Source organism: Chrysemys picta, chromosome 1 (genome assembly GCF_011386835.1).
Source record: "Chrysemys picta bellii isolate R12L10 chromosome 1, ASM1138683v2, whole genome shotgun sequence".
Lineage (NCBI taxonomy): Eukaryota > Metazoa > Chordata > Testudines > Emydidae > Chrysemys > Chrysemys picta.
The window spans coordinates 131,137,341-131,155,114 of record NC_088791.1 but is presented as its reverse complement, the minus strand read 5'-3'; the positions used below and the strand labels follow the sequence as shown (position 1 = coordinate 131,155,114).

Sequence of the window (17,774 nt, the reverse complement as noted above, 5' to 3'; positions counted from 1 at the left end):
TGTTGGCTCCCAATTCAATCCCAATTTATGTTAAATGTTTGATAAAGTACACAGGAAATTAGATACAAGTCCCATTAATGACAATAGACCTTGTGTAACTCAAACATTCATTATGTATTGCATTGAAAATGTTTCCCTCTGAAGCACCAGTTTCCTTTTATTCTTATATCTATAAAACATTTTGATATCATGGAGTCTACTTGACCTGCTGATTACACTCCAGTTTACACTATTGTTATGAATACAAAGAGAAAAACAATAGCTGTTTCAGCCTAAATGTCATCAAAATGAAATCATTTTTGCTCATGACTATTACCACAATTGGAATATTGTTAACTTAAACAGACAGAATGAAATCAACTTTGGAAGTAAGTAAGTTGCAAAGACATTCCCTAAACAAAAGGAAAAACAATGAGAACAAGGATTAAAAAAAAAAGACTTCCAAAACAACTATATGCTTTTTTTTTTTAAATTAAAAACAAAAGAGGGCTGCCAAAAGAAAAATCTTGAAACTGTGTTTCAAAGGAAAGATCATCCCACATCAATTACATTGTTCTGTGGGGAAAAAAGACCTACTCAACTTCTAAAAGGGTTGGTGACGGGGAAAATTTGTATAGCTGCAATTAGAATTTTCCAACAGTGAGGCTATATCACTTCAAATAAATCTGTGTGGTAAATCAAAGAAAAGGCAGAGGAAAATAATTATCCACTTTTTAGTGAACCATCTAATGCTGTTGTCTGCAAACAGATCAAATATCAGAAGTTATATCAGATAAAGAATGTATCAAAAGAATTAGTTTCCACTTCACAGTTTTGGAGTCTAGTTTTACAGCAACACATGAAATGCAATGTTTTCTCCTTCTCAAATTAAATATTAACTGTTTGTTTTGCTTTTAATATGAGAATGTCATCTATTAATAATGGACAATTGTCTTCAGTATCACTGTAATATCTATCTTTATTAGAAATAGCTCCTTATCACCGAGTGTAGATCTGCAAAATTTAGTTAACATTCAGTTCTACAGAATATCAATACAAAATATGCCATAGTTTTATTATCTCAAGTTTAAAATGATAACTTTCATTTGCAGAGACAGACATATGTATCCACAAAAAAAGCATTAGAAAAGGTCCAGCACAGGGCATTCAGGGGCATAGAGAGACAGAGCATGAGAAATTTGAGAGGAATATACATTTGACTGATCAGAAAATCAGACACAAATACTGGCACCTGCTTCCTTTCTTTCTCTTTAAGTAACCAAGGAAATTATATGGATAAAACTGCTTTAATGCAATTTTATGGTTGAGAGGCTGCATACAGAAAACTCAGGAAATTCAAAGTTATGGTTCCCACAGCAGTTGTAACCTGGCCACATTTCATATGCAAAGAAGTTAAAGTTACAATATGTTGTTCTGTATTTTAAAATATTAAAAATACTCAAGTGAGAATGTGGGAATCATAACTCAATTTATTAGCTTGTGTATGTGAAATCTCAACCATAAATTTGCATTAAATATTGGATAAAGTATATAATATCAATTAAGAGCAATTTGTCCACTCAATTTATGAATGTTCTGCTCTGCCCTTTTATGGTTGTTGCAGAAATATGTGAGAAGAACATTAAGAATGTGAGAATACCGCATGCTATGTTCACACTTGACTTTTTATACTTGAATTTTTAGAGAAACACTAGTCTGAGAAATTTTTATTTCCCTCTTTTATAGATAGTACAGATTAGTGAGAGAGCACTGTATTGTCATCTGTTAGGTGAAGTGCCGGTATTAAAGCATATAATCTCTGAATTCTAGTCCCAGCTATAACAATAATTATCTCTCTGGCTCAATACCGTAACCTCTCTGTCTCAGCTTCTCCATCTGTATGTGTTCAGAAGACTACACGTCAGCTTTGCAGTTGTGGGGGGTTCTTTTTTGTGGGTCCTGGTAGCCCTAAGCAGCTTTTACCTCAGTAACACACACTAATCCATTTACAGAACACAATTTTATTTGCTTTATGCTCTTTGCTTAGTCTTTCAATATATTTAAATGAACAAACAAAAAATTAAAAAGCTTATACATATGAAATTCTATTTGAATACTCTCAGCTAAGGCACAAAAACAACAGTCATCCTTGTTGGAGGGAGATGTGCATAAGAAAAGCACGAAGAACAATATCTTGAATCAGATATTCAGTGGCGTACTTGTTAGCAGTGAATGGAACCACATGTAGAACTATTTTGTTTTTGTGGAAAACTGAAAACAGAAGACTTCAAAAGCATGGGTATCATCTCAGAAACCTGGAGGGCAAACAACTGCCACCAGAAAAAGGAACTGGAATGATTAAAACTTGTGACTTCCTTTGGTTCAAAAGGAGTACCATCATTAAGATTGTTTAAATGAGTAACTGTGTCAAGACAGAGGAATCTACATTACACTTCTTTACTTTTCCTGCATGCCTTGTAAAACAGGAGATTTATCGTTTATTCATTCTTTGGATTTATATGCTGTACCTATCAATGTCTATGTATGTGTCTACATACTGCTGACATCCTCTCAGGCCTCAACACAGGTAGCTGCTGTCAGTAAAGGAACTGTCTACTTATCTAAATATTTCCTAGCCTAAAAAAAAATTAATTTTACATTGTTTCAAGATTTGGTCTGCAGTTTGGATCTATTGTTACTTCCCAACAACTTTGTCTATCACTAGTTCTCCACTGAAAGTAAGTTGAGTCATCTTGAGGATTCTTTATGTTACAAGTGTGGGATAAAAATTCTTTTTGTTTTTTTATAAACAGCACATAAATTTGTGGATGGTAGTATTCAGTGGTATGAAAAGAATCTACTCATTGAGATGTGGGTGGTCATTATAGATAGCATGAGTAGCTTTATAAAACAAATATATAAGGCCATCTGAAACAATGCATTTTCACATAAATGAGCTTGTATAAGGATCCTGAGATGTATTTGTACTGGCTATTATATTCAAACATTAGAATAAACAAACTTCTTATAACAGGAGGTAAATCAATGAAAATTATTGTTTGGGAAGACAGGATCAGTCATAGGCTGAGGCTGAGAACTCCCAAGGATATTCCAGTCTCTAATATAGTCCGTTCTTAAGCTACTCAAGTCAACAGACTAATAAGCAGCTGTTTCTGCTGGAAAAAGATTTGTTGGCAAGCCGGACATCTGTATTCTGCAGCAGCCAAGTTTACTCAGTGTGTGGCCACAGGTGTTGACCTAAGTGCTATGAAGCCAAAGGAGGAAGACAAAAGGAATTGGCATTAATAGCTGTACTAACAGAAAGAGTCCAATATTCAAGTTACATGAAAGTAATTTTAGCTGTCGGACTACTTCTCTTCTCTGATTTGATTCAGACTATACCCTGAAGACAACAGAAGAGGGAAGGAGAAAGTACATGAGTCTTTCTTCAAAGTAAGTTAAAGGCTATGACCCTTTCATTTGGCATTCTTGAAAGCCGTAAAATCTGACAGTGAAAATGTACAATACAGACACTCCAATTCTTGTTAGCCTGATTAGTAGTCCCTTTTCTTAAACTCTATTCATGCACCAAAAGAAAGCCTCTCAAAGTATTAAAAAAGTTAAGCTGGTAATTCAAATGTCTGGGCTTATGAACAATGTGGTGATTAACCTTATAATCTATATATACTATGACTTTGTAAATAAGAAAGGATTTTAAGCGAACTTTATTTTTAAAATGTAGTTAGCAAACTGATCCAGTATATCCAGTTCTGTCATTAGGCAAAGATTCCTGATTTCAAGAGGCTAGTTGTATAGAGAGGTAGAAAAAAATATCACCATATGGCTTGAAGGTAGAGCAGCCAAGAATTCACTCCTACCTGATGGAGGATATATTTTATTGTAGCCAACCTTAATTGTAATGGAAAACAACACAATTACCATTTAGGAATGTCAAGAGTTAAGCAATGTTGGAGCCCCAGGAGAAACCTTTGAGAGTTTTTGTTTTTTTAAGTCCATTCCAAGGTAACTAAATGATACTGAAAACTTTTTTAAATAAAAGAAATTAAATAACCTTTCTTTCTGGTGTCAAGGGATTTGGGCATGTATCTAATGCAATGACTTGACGTTGATGTGATGAAAGTGGTTTTTATCCTGCTGTCCGGCAATTACCTAGTTACACTTATTTTTGATCCACATATTTCTGATGTGATGCTCAAACTATTTTACTTCCTATTTAAGTCAGCTAACAACTTTTAAGCATAATCATTCATATGTGTAACAATTGAAGATAAAAAAGTCTGGTCATTAAGTCCATGCCCCTGCCAGTGAAGAATATCAAGACCGCTCCAAAAAGGCCATAAAAATAAACCGAAATTCTCTCAGTGACTTTAACAGGCTGTGGATCAGGCCCACAGATACATAGATGCAGGACTTATGGAATATTAAACATATATTACACATGTTCTTTGCCAGAAGGACAAGCAGCGAAAAAGAAGCAGAATTACCTGCAGCTTTTTGTAGCGATCTTCGTGTGAGATGAATTCACCTTCCTTTTCTTTCAAGAAATCTGTTTGCAGGATACTATGCTTTTCCATCAAATCTTCTAACTCCTAACAATAGAAAAAGTTACACAGATTTTTGTTTTTATTTTTAAATGTGAAAGTACAATCTTCAGGAAGTCATTCCAAACTAGCTATACTACTAATGGTTTTACGACACCTGCTATTATGCAAAAATAGACAGCATTTGGGGTCTCATGAGACCCCAAATGCCACACACTGGCAAACTACCATGCAGATCACAGACCTAGGGGATCCCTGTAACCATTATACACCCCTCTGCCAGTTGGCACAGAGGCCTCTGGGTCACACTAAGCATCTCCCAAAAATGAACAACAACATGTGTTGTATTAAATAACTGTATGTATTAACTTCTGCCTTCCATCTAAAAAAATTGTGCGCTAGATTCACAGGGAATCCAAAGCACACACCCATATCCTGGGGCATTACTGAAGCCAAAATATCCCCTGGCTCAAATTAAAGAGGTGTCAGGTAAGCTGGCATTATCCCAGTATTTCTGCACCTGTTGCCTAACATGTCTCCATCTCAGTCTATGCCAGCCTGCTTCTATTGCCCTTCAAGCCTATCCCTGTCCTCCTCAGCCCTTATCACCCCTAGTCTGTCACTGTCCTTGCTTCTGTTCCTTAACACCTCCACATTCCAATAAAACTAAATTCCTCCTTCTTGTCCATACTGCCTGGGCATCAGGCAGCAAGGCATTGAGAGCACAGGAGCCAGTGTGTGCCCACTCAGTTCCAATATCCAGTGCCCTGGTACCCTCAATAGCTGGGAGAAGCAATTGCAAGGAAAGAACTGCTCAGCCCTGGGCAGTAGTGTATTCATTGTATGTGTAATTAGAAGAATTTGACTGCCAGTCTCCTACAAAGCTGTACTGAACATGATTTCCACAGAGACAGCAAAAGGCACCTGTCTGACCCCAGGGCAACCCCAATTTCAAAATGTCAAGTCCCTGTTCCAGAGCAAGCAGGTGCTAAAAAGTCTCAACAAAATGATTCTAAGTATGTTTTCACACTGGAAAGACAATACTTTTCCCTAACCAAATTCTTAGAATAAGTTGAACCATTTGTTGCTTAAATTTAAAAACAAAAAAAACAAAAAACAGCCTGAGGCAGACCCCCACATGGAAAATTTAAGTCTGAATAGCTAAAGTTTGGCAAAATTATAAGTAACTGAAAACAAGGTCTCGTAACGGAAAGTATTAAACACCTTAGCTATGGGTGCCACTGCCAGCTCCTGCTACCATTAAGTTCTGCGTGCATTGAAGAGCAGCCATACCTTTTTAATTCTACATTTTTCTTCTTCAGCATCTTTAAATTTAATCTCTAGACTTGCAACTGTTGGTTGAAGATGCTTCTTTGATCCATTTATCCCCGGCTTCTCAGAGTCACCCACAGGGATGGTTGAATTTTCTGAAGGTTTTCCTTCCGTTAAACTCAAAGAAGGAATTGAGATATCCAAGGAAGAACTGGCTGATAACTGAACCTAATTCATAAGAGAGACAAATTATATTATTTCATCATAAATATATGACAGACATTTCGAAATTATATTTCATATAAGAGCTATGAAAACCTTACTTTCAGTATCAGAGGGGTAGCCGTGTTAGTCTGGATCTGTAAAAAGCAACAGAGTCCTGTGGCACCTTTAAGACTAACAGATGTATTGGAGCATAACTTTCATGCATCCGACGAAGTGGGCATTCGCCCACAAAAGCTTATGCTCCAATACATCTGTTAGTCTTAAAGGTGCCACAGGACTCTCTGTTGCTTTTTACTTTCAGTAGAAGATTTAAATGCCAGTTTGCCAAAACACATACATTACATGATGGTTAGCAGACCTGTGTCTGAAGCGCTACCATCAAAACATTTGCATCTGAAATACCATTAAAATAACAGTTTGCCAAAAGCCAGATGGTTACCCCTAATTCACTTTGGATTGTACTTCACATGAGTAGCCGCACTGAAGTTAATAGGAATACTTGAAGAGTAAGATACTATTAATTTTGAGTGAGGGAGCTTGTAAATCTTAAGGTAACTGTCTAATTCTAAAGCTGCTAGAAAAGACATTTTTAAGCAGGGACTACTTCTGAAATTTTTGGTAGCTTTAACAGCAATACTTTTTCCAAACAACATTCCTGCCAATGCCTCACGTATTTCAGCATTATGGTACCAGTTTAGCAAAGTATTTAAGCATATGCTTAAAATTGAGCACGTTTTAATGTACGCAGCTTAATTGGAGACCATATGAAAGTATTGTGATGTCTCACAAATTACTTTAAAGAAATCTTTTATTTAAGAAAGAGTAATTATATACTGAAATTACTGTTTTGAGGTTGAGAAGCATTTCACTGTGGATTTAAACTACATTTTTATCTAATATTATATATAAATGATAAAACATACATTGCTTTGTAGCTTAATTATATTCTGCCATCTCAAAGGTACTCATCTTCACAATGAATATTCAGAGACTGGTAACTGATATCTTTATTTTGAAATTACACCTGTAGAAACTACTCAAAAGTCAACTTTTGTCCCTTAAGGAAAAAAAATCTCTAATTTGATAAGAAAAAATACAATGCCAAGGGATAAAATACATCAACTTCCTGTAATAAAATTAAGATTATGTGCTTACCTGTTCTTTAAGAACAGCTGGGTTTAAAATACTGTTGGCTGTTTGAACAGCTGTCAGTACATCATCACCTGATAAGATGAATGAATCAGAAGGCACAAGGCAAGCAGAAGACAGAGAATGCTCCAGAAGAACATCTGAAGAAATATTTTGTGGTACATGGACTTCAGATACTAATGCAAGAAAGAAGACATGAAAAAATGTCCAATATTAGTAGATTATGTGCATGTTTCTGAAATCTACATCTAGTGAACCTAACAGAAATAATTTTGGTTATTAAAGGAACATCATACAATACAAACAAAGAGATAAAAATATGTTGTTGTTACACTAGTGTAAATTTGGCTTGACTTTATAAAAGTTAAACCTGCCATAGTTTTATATCTTCAGTAATGTTATTGACATACTCTCCATGCTTGTACGATTTACCTTTGCGCTCAAAGATATCACCAGCTAGTGATATGCCCCTTCCTCTGAAATTGCCTGAACTTGAGAACCTTTGAGGCACACTGCAAAAGCCATTTAGTTGACAAGGTTTTCAGGAACAGATGAAAATATGCTCTTTTGTGGCAGAGATGGAGGAGGAGGACTAAAAGTGGCTCTTTTGCTTCTTTGAATTATTGACTGCCTTAGATAATTCATTATATATGATTATTTTTTGCTACTAGGTAGTCATTTCTAATGGTATGCAATTGTTAGGGCACGTAGGGCATTTTGGATGCGTAATTTTTGTTAGTTAAATCAAAAAAAAAGAAAAGACAGCTTTTATATAAAGACATTTAGATAAACATCTCACCAAGCAACATGGAGACAAGCAAATTTACATGTGTTAAACACGTTTTATACATTAAATCTACAATGGTGAACAAAGAAAAGACAACAAATACAATGACCCTATATCCAACAATACACAGGTGTAATAATTATTGTTGCATGTACGGATCTCTTCCATAGTCATTACATTCCAGAGGCAGGAGTTTCCTATTTTGAGCTATGATCCTGTATGTGGGTCATCGTAATTTCTACATTACAGTGACATAGGTAGTTTTTAGGGGAATAAACAAAAATACACTAAATAAATAATAATAATAATAAATTTAGAAACCACATGGGGAAAAAACAGTGAGATTGTATCAATAACATTTTTAAATTGGTCCTAGGAAGCCTGTACCCTAGGATACACCAGCCATAGATATGATTTTCCAGTAGAGAGAAGAAAAGGTCAGGTTACTAGCATATAGTCTACAGAGGGCCACACAAAACAAGTTAAAATGCTAATTTAAAATGCATTTTTAAAAGAACTAGAGACTAACTAGTGTTATCAAATTCACAGAATTAGAGATTCTATTAATAGAATTAGAGACTGACACCCCAGGCTGCAATCTTGGCATCTTCATTAATCAAATAAAATAAATCCTACAGTTCTTTCACTCCCAAATGGAAATAATACAATATAATTTAAGAGTCACTAGGGGATCACATATTCTTAAACAAAACCACTTGGGTTAGAACTGACAATTTAAATGGCACCACACTCTTTATGAGTGGTCTTTGTTTTGAGCCACAGAAGCAATGCATAGGTTTGTAAATACTAACAGAAACAATCAGGATCCAGTATTACCAGTTTGACATTGCCTAGATCCATAAACTTTTTGTCAGGATTCACAGATCAATAGATTCTAAGGCCAAAAGGGACCATTGCAATCAACTAGTCTGACCTCCTGTATAAAACAAGACATAGAACTTCCCCAAAATAATTCCTAGAGCTTATCTTTTAGAAAAAAGATCCAATCTTGATTTTAAAATGGTAGTGATGGAGAATCCACTTGTTCCAATTGTTAATTACCCTTACTACTAAATATTTACCTTGTTTTCACTAGCTTCAACTTTCAGCCATTGGATTATTGACATTAGAATAATCCTTCGAACCAAGATCAACAATTAATTCTATAGTACAATTTTATTTCAGTAGCTTGTTGCAGTCAAGTCCACTCTTTCCTTTCACATGTTGGTACTGATCAATGAAGCATGCCCAGCAAATGGATGACCCTTCACAACTCAAGAGCCTAATGTATAACACAGAACAGATGAAGAAATATAGACAGGTTTACCATCTTAACTGTTTCTATTCAGTCAATCCCACCGACCAACAAGTGCTTCCACTCAGAAAAATCCCAGAATGAAGAAAGAGGAATAAAAGAGAATAGGGGAGGGGGGCAGGAGGAGGAGAGAAAATAATAAGAAGGACATGGAAAAACAGTCCTAAAAATTGAAAAGTTACTCATAGACACAGAAAGATGGTGAAAGACTTAGTACAGACATTATTATAGTTATTGGCCCAAATGAATAAACTAAACAGAAAATTTGCACACAGCAGAACAAAGATAAATAAAAAACAAAAAAATCACCAGCACTCAATGAACTCTATCAACCACTGCCAGTGGAAAAATCTTTTAAAATTTATTGGAGAAAAATGGAATCTATTCAAAGTCCATTCTCTTTTCTTCCAGCTAAACAAATAGCAACAGCTAATGTGTGATTCAAAATAGAGTTAGTTTTTCCTATAACTCTTCACTGCAGTTTTCAGCTTAGTGAAACTCTATATAAAGGATGCTTATTATAAGATATTGAAATTGTTCAAAGTATGTGTTGATGGATACATTAATAGACATGCACATGACTTCCACTGTACTATAGTAGATGTTGCACAAAGCTCAGATGAACCATACCTCCAGTTCTGCAAGGCTGGTTTTTACCAATTTCTCACCACTACCCCCCACCAAAATAAACCGGATGGGTTTCTTGCAGTTTTTAAATATTGTAAATAATATCACTGATTCACTGTGGTAGGATAAATACCTACAATTACTTGAAGGAAACAAACATCAAGAAGGCTAAAGAACAATGTTGGGATGATTCTAAGGGGATCTGCTTAAATTAATGAATGAAACTAAGAAAAGGAAAATGTAGGCTTGGGAGGTAAAATACTGGCCCCATTTATGTCAATGGAAAAACACTAACTGATTTCAATGGAGCCAGGATTTTATCCAAACAGCAGGAAAATATCTCTAGCAGCAGGAGCCCTTGGTTCAGTCTCTGGGGGCCATGAAAAATACACAGAGGTTAGGGAATGTTGCTTGTAAGAAGTACACCTCTACCCAGATATAACGCTTTCCTCAGGTGCCAAAAAAAATCTTACGGCGTTACAGGTGAAACCGAGTTATATCGAACTTGCTTCGATCCACCGGAGTGCGCAGCCCCCGTGGAGCGCTGCTTTACCGCGTTATATCTGAATTCATGTTATATCGGGCTGCGTTATATCAGGAGTTCCATTGTAATACAACTTAAGGGTTGTGCAGGTCCTAAGGGTCACAGTAAAGGATCTCTTCTGTAATACATCCTAAGGTGCATTACAATGGCATCTAGCCAAATGGTTCTAGGATTATGATATTCACATGTACTATGCTAACAATCTGAATGCCTAGACTGCATGTGCAACCTTAACTTTACCATTTCTTGACTTTAGTGTGTTTATGTGTGCAACCTAAAACGTCTAATAGATGCCTAAATTCCAAAATACTACTTCCACTGAGTAGTACCCAACTCCAGGAGTAAATCCATTGCAATTAGTCATAAAATAATTCTCAGATCACATAGGGTGTCACAATATGGCCCATATTTGTGTATGGAACAATGCTTGTATTATGAACTGTACTCCATAATTACCGAATAGAATTTTGCTTAGCACCAAGCTGTAAAGAAGTCCTCTAAAAGACAACTGAGGGAAGCTAAATAAAAACCTACTGAACAGCACACAATGTAAATATCTCCGACAGAGGCATTAGTAACAGACAAAGCCTATTAAAACAGTATTCTTGGATCTTTGATGGTAGTGCAAATTACCATTACAAAATAAGATGGCCAAAAAAAAATTGCACCATTTTGTTTGAGTGTAAATGTTCAACCCAGTCAGAGATCCCAAGAGAAGATAACCCCTTTAAAAATCCTCTCACCGCAAACATTGTAGCAACCTGAAACAAACTTATTTTCTGTCTTGCGTTACAAAATATTGGCCGTTTAACTATTTAGAAGGGCTCATGTTAGTCATTTTCACAGTTCAACAGATAAAATCCCACAACTGAATCTCTCTTGCAAACAAGGCCCTTCCTTTGAGCTGAAAACAGGTGAAGTTGAGTGGAGATCTGTTGGAGGAGAAGGGAGGCAAGCCCCTGCTACTTAGGGGAAGTAAGTGAGTTATTGGAGAGTGTTAGTTTGTTTTCAGTTTGCAAAGTCTGGTAGGGGAGGCAGTGTGTTGTGAGAGACAATAGAGATAGCCAGACTTCAGTGTCTGAGGAGGACAGAGGAAGACTCACAGAAGACTGCAAGTGAGAACAGAAGACAAGATGACTTGCAGCCAAAAAGAACAGAAAAGGAAAGTCCTGAGACTTGCACCAACACCAGGAAGAGGCAGTTCTACATGAATGGGGAGAAAAACAGTCAGACCTGTCACCAGTGGTGATCTGGAGAACAGAAGGATGTGTTGTCTGTCAGATGCTAAGATACAGATTGTGGACACAAGGCTGAAGAGGATCCTAATGGGAGCATGAAAGAATCCACTGACTGTCAATGTGGGAACAAATGATACTGGTAGATTCTCAATGGAATGCATCAGGGAAGACTACATCAGGCTGGGGAAGATGCTTAAAGAAATGGTGGCTCAGATAGTCTTCAGTGGGAGTCTAGCTGTCCTTGAAGGAGGATAGTGAAGGCAAGGCAAGACGATGATGAACAATAGATGGTTCAGGCAGTGGTGCTATAAGGAGGCTTTGGGATGTTCAACCACTGGGAGGCATTTCTGGACAAAGAACTGGTCTCATGGGATAGACTCCATCTGAGTAGAGATGGTAAGGGATATCTGGGACGAAGGTTGGCACAACTCATTAAAAGAGCTTTAAATTAGAATTTGGGGGAGACAGTTGGGGGATGCTCATGTAATCTCCATGCTTGATTCTAATACTGAGCAGAAGGAAAATGAAATAAAAGGAGATACAACAATAGAGAAAGGAACAGCAGAAGGTAGAAGAATGGACAACAAGAGGAAGGACAATGCCAATACTAATGACAGTAACAGTCAGGTAGGTGATGCTGATAGTAAAATGACTATCTAATCTGTCAAGGAATCTGGATGAGGTCAAGCAGAAACAACATGTTTGTACACCAATGCAAGGAGCCTGTGTGACAAAATAGAGGAAGTAGAACTACTGGTAAAGGAATTGAAACCAATTATTATAGGAATAATGAAAACATGATGGAATAGCAGTCATGACTGGAAAACAGGTATTGAGGGGTATGTGCCATTGAGGAAAGACAGAACCATAGTTGTCTTCCTGAATTCTCAGGGCGTGTGCCACTAGTATTAGATACCATTCAAAATTCAGCTTGCTATTCCAGAGAACAGAAAAGGCATTGATATAATCCACTTGTTCCACTAACATTGTTCTCTGAGGTGTATTTTGCATCCCTTTAAAGTACCAGAGAAAGTACAGTATGTGTGCATGTGAAAAAAGAGTAACAGTCCTTTGGACTCTCTTAACTGAAGATCTGGAGAACCTTTTCCATCAGTACTTCTATGGAAACCTTGTTTCAAGCTGTCTGCAAACTCAGGAAGAAATCTCTACATCAGGTTAACCTTCCGAACATAAACCAAGCACATTTTTGCATCCACAAGGATTCAAAATATTTTTTTTAAATGAAAGCTTAGATTCTGCAAAATCTGAATATGCCAATTTGGCCACATATGAACATGAGGTAGGCCTGCTTCAGCATACGGGCCGAGTGTTTAAAATAGTAGTGTAAGAGAGTGTGGGGGGGGGGGGAGGGGGACCTGCGACTATTTTTCGTCCTATAAAGCCAGGCTCCCTAACAGTAACTGAGTCCAACCACAATGGAGCTCAGAAGGAGTAATGAAAAACCTCTTAACATAACTTAAAATAACTTTCCTATGCCTAAAAATGTCTCAATTTTAAAGTTTTTTATTCTTGAGCTCTTCATAAAATAAAAGTCCAATAAGAAGAGAAGGTTATTCACCTTGTGCAGTAACTGAGGTTCTTCGAGATGTGTGTCCCTATGGGTGCTCCACTTCAGGTGCCAGTGTGTTCTGGCACCACCAATTGGAGATTTATGGTAACAGTGTCCGCACAGGTCGCACATGTGCAGTAGGCACCTTGCAGTACTGTTGGTACCGCATCTAGCGCGCACAACCTGAGCCCTCCAGTTCCTTCTCTACCGCAGAGTCCTAATGGCAAACTCCAAAGTAGAGGAGAGGAGGGTGGGTAGAGCTAGAGTTGAGTTACAGCATAGTGCTCAGTAAATGTGTGGACAGAGGCCCAAGTGGCCACCTTGCAAATCTCTAATATCAGAACATTGTTAGGAATGCTATAGAGATTGAAACTGATCGTGTGGAATGCGCTTTGATGTGTGAAAGAGGGTCCGCGTTACGAATAAGATAGAAATGTTGAATGCATGCGAAGAACCATTCAGACAATCTCTGAATGGATATTGCACAGCCTCTCGAATGCTCAGTAGTAGAAACGAAAAGTCTACGAGATTTCTAGAAAGGTTTGGTCCTTTCCAGGTAAAATGCTAACATCCACCTGACATCCAATGTATGCAAGACGGTCTCTGTTGGAGTCTCATGAGGATTATGATAGAATGTAAGAAGATAGATTTGTTGGTTCATCTGAAAGAATGATGCCTTTGGTAAAAATGCTGACTTTGTCTTTGAAGAATATTGTGTAGAGCAGTGATTCTAAAACTAGGGCCGCCGCTTGTTCAGGGAAAGCCCCTGGCAGGCCAGGCCGGTTTGTTTACCTGCCACGTCTGCAGGTTCAGCCGATCGCAGCTCCCAGTGGCCACGGTTTGCCGCTCCAGGCCAATGGGGACTGCGGGAAGTGGCTGCCAGTATGTCCCTCGACCCGCGCCGCTTCCTGCGGCTCCCATTGTCCTGGAGCGGCGAACAGCAGCAACTGGGAACTGCGATTGGCCAAACCGGTGGACGCAGCAGGTAAACAAATTGGCCCGGCCCACCAGAGGCTTTCCCTGAACAAGCGGCAGCACTAGTTTGAGAACCACTGGTGTAGAGAGGATCGGTCATGAGAGCCCCATCTCACTCACCTGTCTGGCGGAAGTAATAACGACCAAAAAGGTCACTTCCATGGATAAATGTACTAGGGAACAGGTGGGTAGGGGTTCATATGGCATTCTGGTGAGGCATTTCAATACCAGATTGAGGTCCCAGGCTGGAGTAGGCTGACGAACCTCTGGGTAAATGTTCTGGAGACCCGCGAGGAAGCGTTTAGTGATGGGGTGTGTGAAGATCGAGGTCCTGTCAGTCTCATGATGGAATGCTGTAATGGCCGCAAGGTGAACTTTGATCGAGTTTGCTGCTAAACCCGACCGTTTCAGCTCTAGTAGGTATTCCAGCACTAATGGTAGTGGTGTTTTGGAGGCCGTCACATGTTTTTCTTAACACCAGGAGGAGAATCTCTTCCATTTTTGAAGGTAAGTATTACTCATGGTCACTTTCCTGCTGTTTAGTAATATGTTGTGACGCATGTCCAGAAAGGGTTAAACATCCTGCAGGATGAATGGCTTCAATTCAACCCTCAAAAACATGTGGGGAGATAACGTTTATTTATTTACATATGTATGGGTAGTGGTCAACAATGTAATCAACAGTCCCTGTCTATGCTGTATTCTGATAATTCAAAGATCAAAAGAACATCCTAGCATTTCAATGAAGTGTAAACACGGGATCTCTCTGTATTCAGCTCTCTTTGAAATGTATAGCAAATCATCAGTGAATGGTGGAGGAACAGGCGATTGTCTTATGTTAATTCGCATAGCTAAGTACTGGTGATAGACTGCCTAATGGATAAATTGCCTTATATTAATCTGTGTGAATAATTAACGACGATGCTTAGGAAATAAGGGCCTATTGTTCCCCGAGGGACTCCAACTTGTCAGAGAAGACATGAAATTGTATAAAAGATCCTTGGGTCCTGATCCTTTTTATCTCAGATCTGCTTAAGTTTCATCAAGGGAAGTTTGAGTCGCAAGATGAGATCCCATTTAAGCTGGTACATCCTGGATATGATATTGCACATTGTACTATAACCTATTAACTAAATTCTAAACAAACTCTTTGCAACTACAAAGCTCACCATCTCTGCTATGTATCTGAACCTCAAGAACTGAACTCATATCTGTATGAATATTGATCTTTTAACCATTCTCTCTCCCTTTTTCTTTTTTAATAAAATTTTGTTTAGTTAATAAGAATTGGCTGTGATCATGCATTTGGGTAAGATCTGGACTATTCAATAACCTGGGAGGTAATGTGTCCAATCCTTTGGGATTGGTACAACCTTTTCTTTTATATGATGAAATAAGATTTTCAGAAATCTTCATCATATCTGACTTGGCTACCTGGATGGAGGCCTGAGGCTGGGTTACTTTTTGGTGTTGGTTTCTGAACAACCAGTCAGGTAATAAAGAAGCTGTTTTATGATGGCTTGCTAAATCTAAGTATTGAAAATATCCACCAGTTTTGGGGATTATCTGACGCATTCTTTGCAGTTCACCCTAATTGAGTGACCTCAGCTGGCCCCCACTGGGATCCCGGTCACATACGTGTTTGACTTGTTCCAAGCAGGCTAGTTCACCATACTAGAACCATGGAGGAGCCATATTTGATTGGGGTAAAGAGTGTGACTGTTTTCTGAGACAGCAGGTCCGATGGCGACGGAGAGCTTGAGGGGTGCATATCACCATGCGCATCAGGTAAGGGTCAGGTTGGGAATATGAGGATGACCTTGGCCTCGTCTAGGCCCATCTTGTGCATCACAGGTGGTATCAGGGAAATTCGTGGGAACGTGTACATGAGTTGTGCATCCCATGTGATGAGGAAGGCATCCTCCAGTGCTCATAGTCCCATTCCCATTCTCGAGAAGAACATTGCACATTTGTGGTTCATCAGGGATGCGAACAGGTCAATGAGTGGAGTGCTCCACCGGTGGAATATAGATAGCAGAACTCCCTCATTCATTTCCCATACGTGGTCTCGAGAGAAGTACATGCTTAGCGTGTCTGCCATAACATTCTGACAGCCTAGAAAGTAGGAGGCTGAAATGTTTATGTTGTGTATACACCAGTTCCACAGTTTCATGGCTTTGGTGCATAGTGAGTAAGATTGAGCGCCCCCTTGGCAACTGACGTAAAACATGCATGCAATGTTTTTGGTCGTTATGTAAATTGATTCGTTCTTTATGTGAGGTAGGAAGTGTCTGCAGGCATTGCGTACTGCGCGTAGCTCTAGTAGATTGATGTGTAACTGAATCTCCACAAGAGACCATTTTCCTTGAACTGTGTGCTGATGCACGTGGGCACCCCAGTCTATCAGCAAGGCGTCTGTCATGATTACTACTGATGGGAGGGTTCCTGTTGGAATGGGATGCCCACGCATATATTTTCTGGTCTTGTCCACCACTATAGAGTGTCCAGGACATGAGGTGGTACTGTAAGTCATTTGTGCAGGCTGTGCTTGCTGGGTATGTATACCAAGCTCAACCAGCCCTGTATGCAATGCATATGTAGTCTTGCGTGTCATACCACGAACATTGTGACGGCCCTGTCTCCAAGAAGCTGCAGGACAGTACAAACCGGTGTTTGGGGGCTGACTCTTACCTCTGCGATAAAGTTTGTCAGAGTTGTGAATCTGTTCAAAGGCAGGGATACCTTGCCTTTTATGGCATCGAGATGTGCCCCGATGAAGTCCAGTTGCTGGACAGGGATTAGAGTGGATTTTCATTCGTTTATCTGTAGCCCTAGATCGCTAAACAGTATGATCGTCTGGATTGTGTCCTGTGCTTCTTGTTGAGTTGGGCCTTTGAGAAGGCAATCATCCAGTTAAGGGAAAATCATTATTCCCTGTGTGCATAGATGTGCCGCTACTACCGGTAGGGTTTAGGAGAAAACTCTTGGTGCAGGGAATAGGTCAAATGGTAGTACTCTGTATTGGAAGTGTTTATGTCCTACTGTGAATCGCAGGAATTTCCTGTGAGCAGGATGTATAGTAATATGAAAATAAGCATCTTGGAAGTTGAAGGCTGAAAACCAGTCCCCCTTTTGCAGCGCTGGAAGTACTGTACCCAGTGTGACCATCCTGAACTTTTGAGTGTGTACGAACTTGTTGAGCTTCCTGAGATCCAAGATAGGTCTCCATCCCTCATTCTTCTTCTGAGTCAAGAAATAGTGGGAGTAGAACCCTTTCCCCTTGTAGTGCGAAGGTATGATTGACTTCTTGTTGTAACAGGTACTCGTGAGAAAGGTCCCTGAAGGAGGACGGGGTCGGGGGGTACGGTAGGTGTTCGGGAGGTAATGGGGATGGTACATCCCGATCGTACAATCTCTATCACCCATTGGTCAGTGGTTATTGATGCCCAGAGGTGGTAGAATGAGAGAAGGCGGTGACCAAAGCATGGGGACAAATTGGGTATAAGCACTGCCTGGTGAGGGAGGTTATCC

General features: G+C 38.9%; 1 protein-coding gene across 14 annotated transcripts in view; it reads right to left on the bottom strand.

Moving 5' to 3' along the window:
* The window catches only part of CCDC91 (coiled-coil domain containing 91), a 341,267-nt gene that overhangs the window by 236,505 nt on the left and 86,988 nt on the right, over window positions 1-17,774 (bottom strand). For all 14 annotated transcript variants that reach the window (XM_042844407.2, XM_042844444.2, XM_065570750.1 and 11 more), the window contains 3 exons: window positions 7,194-7,363; window positions 5,835-6,041; window positions 4,485-4,589 (listed from right to left, as the gene is read on the bottom strand). In XM_042844407.2, the coding sequence (XP_042700341.2) occupies window positions 4,485-4,589; window positions 5,835-6,041; window positions 7,194-7,363 (482 nt within the window). The remainder of the gene's footprint in view (window positions 1-4,484; window positions 4,590-5,834; window positions 6,042-7,193; window positions 7,364-17,774) is intronic.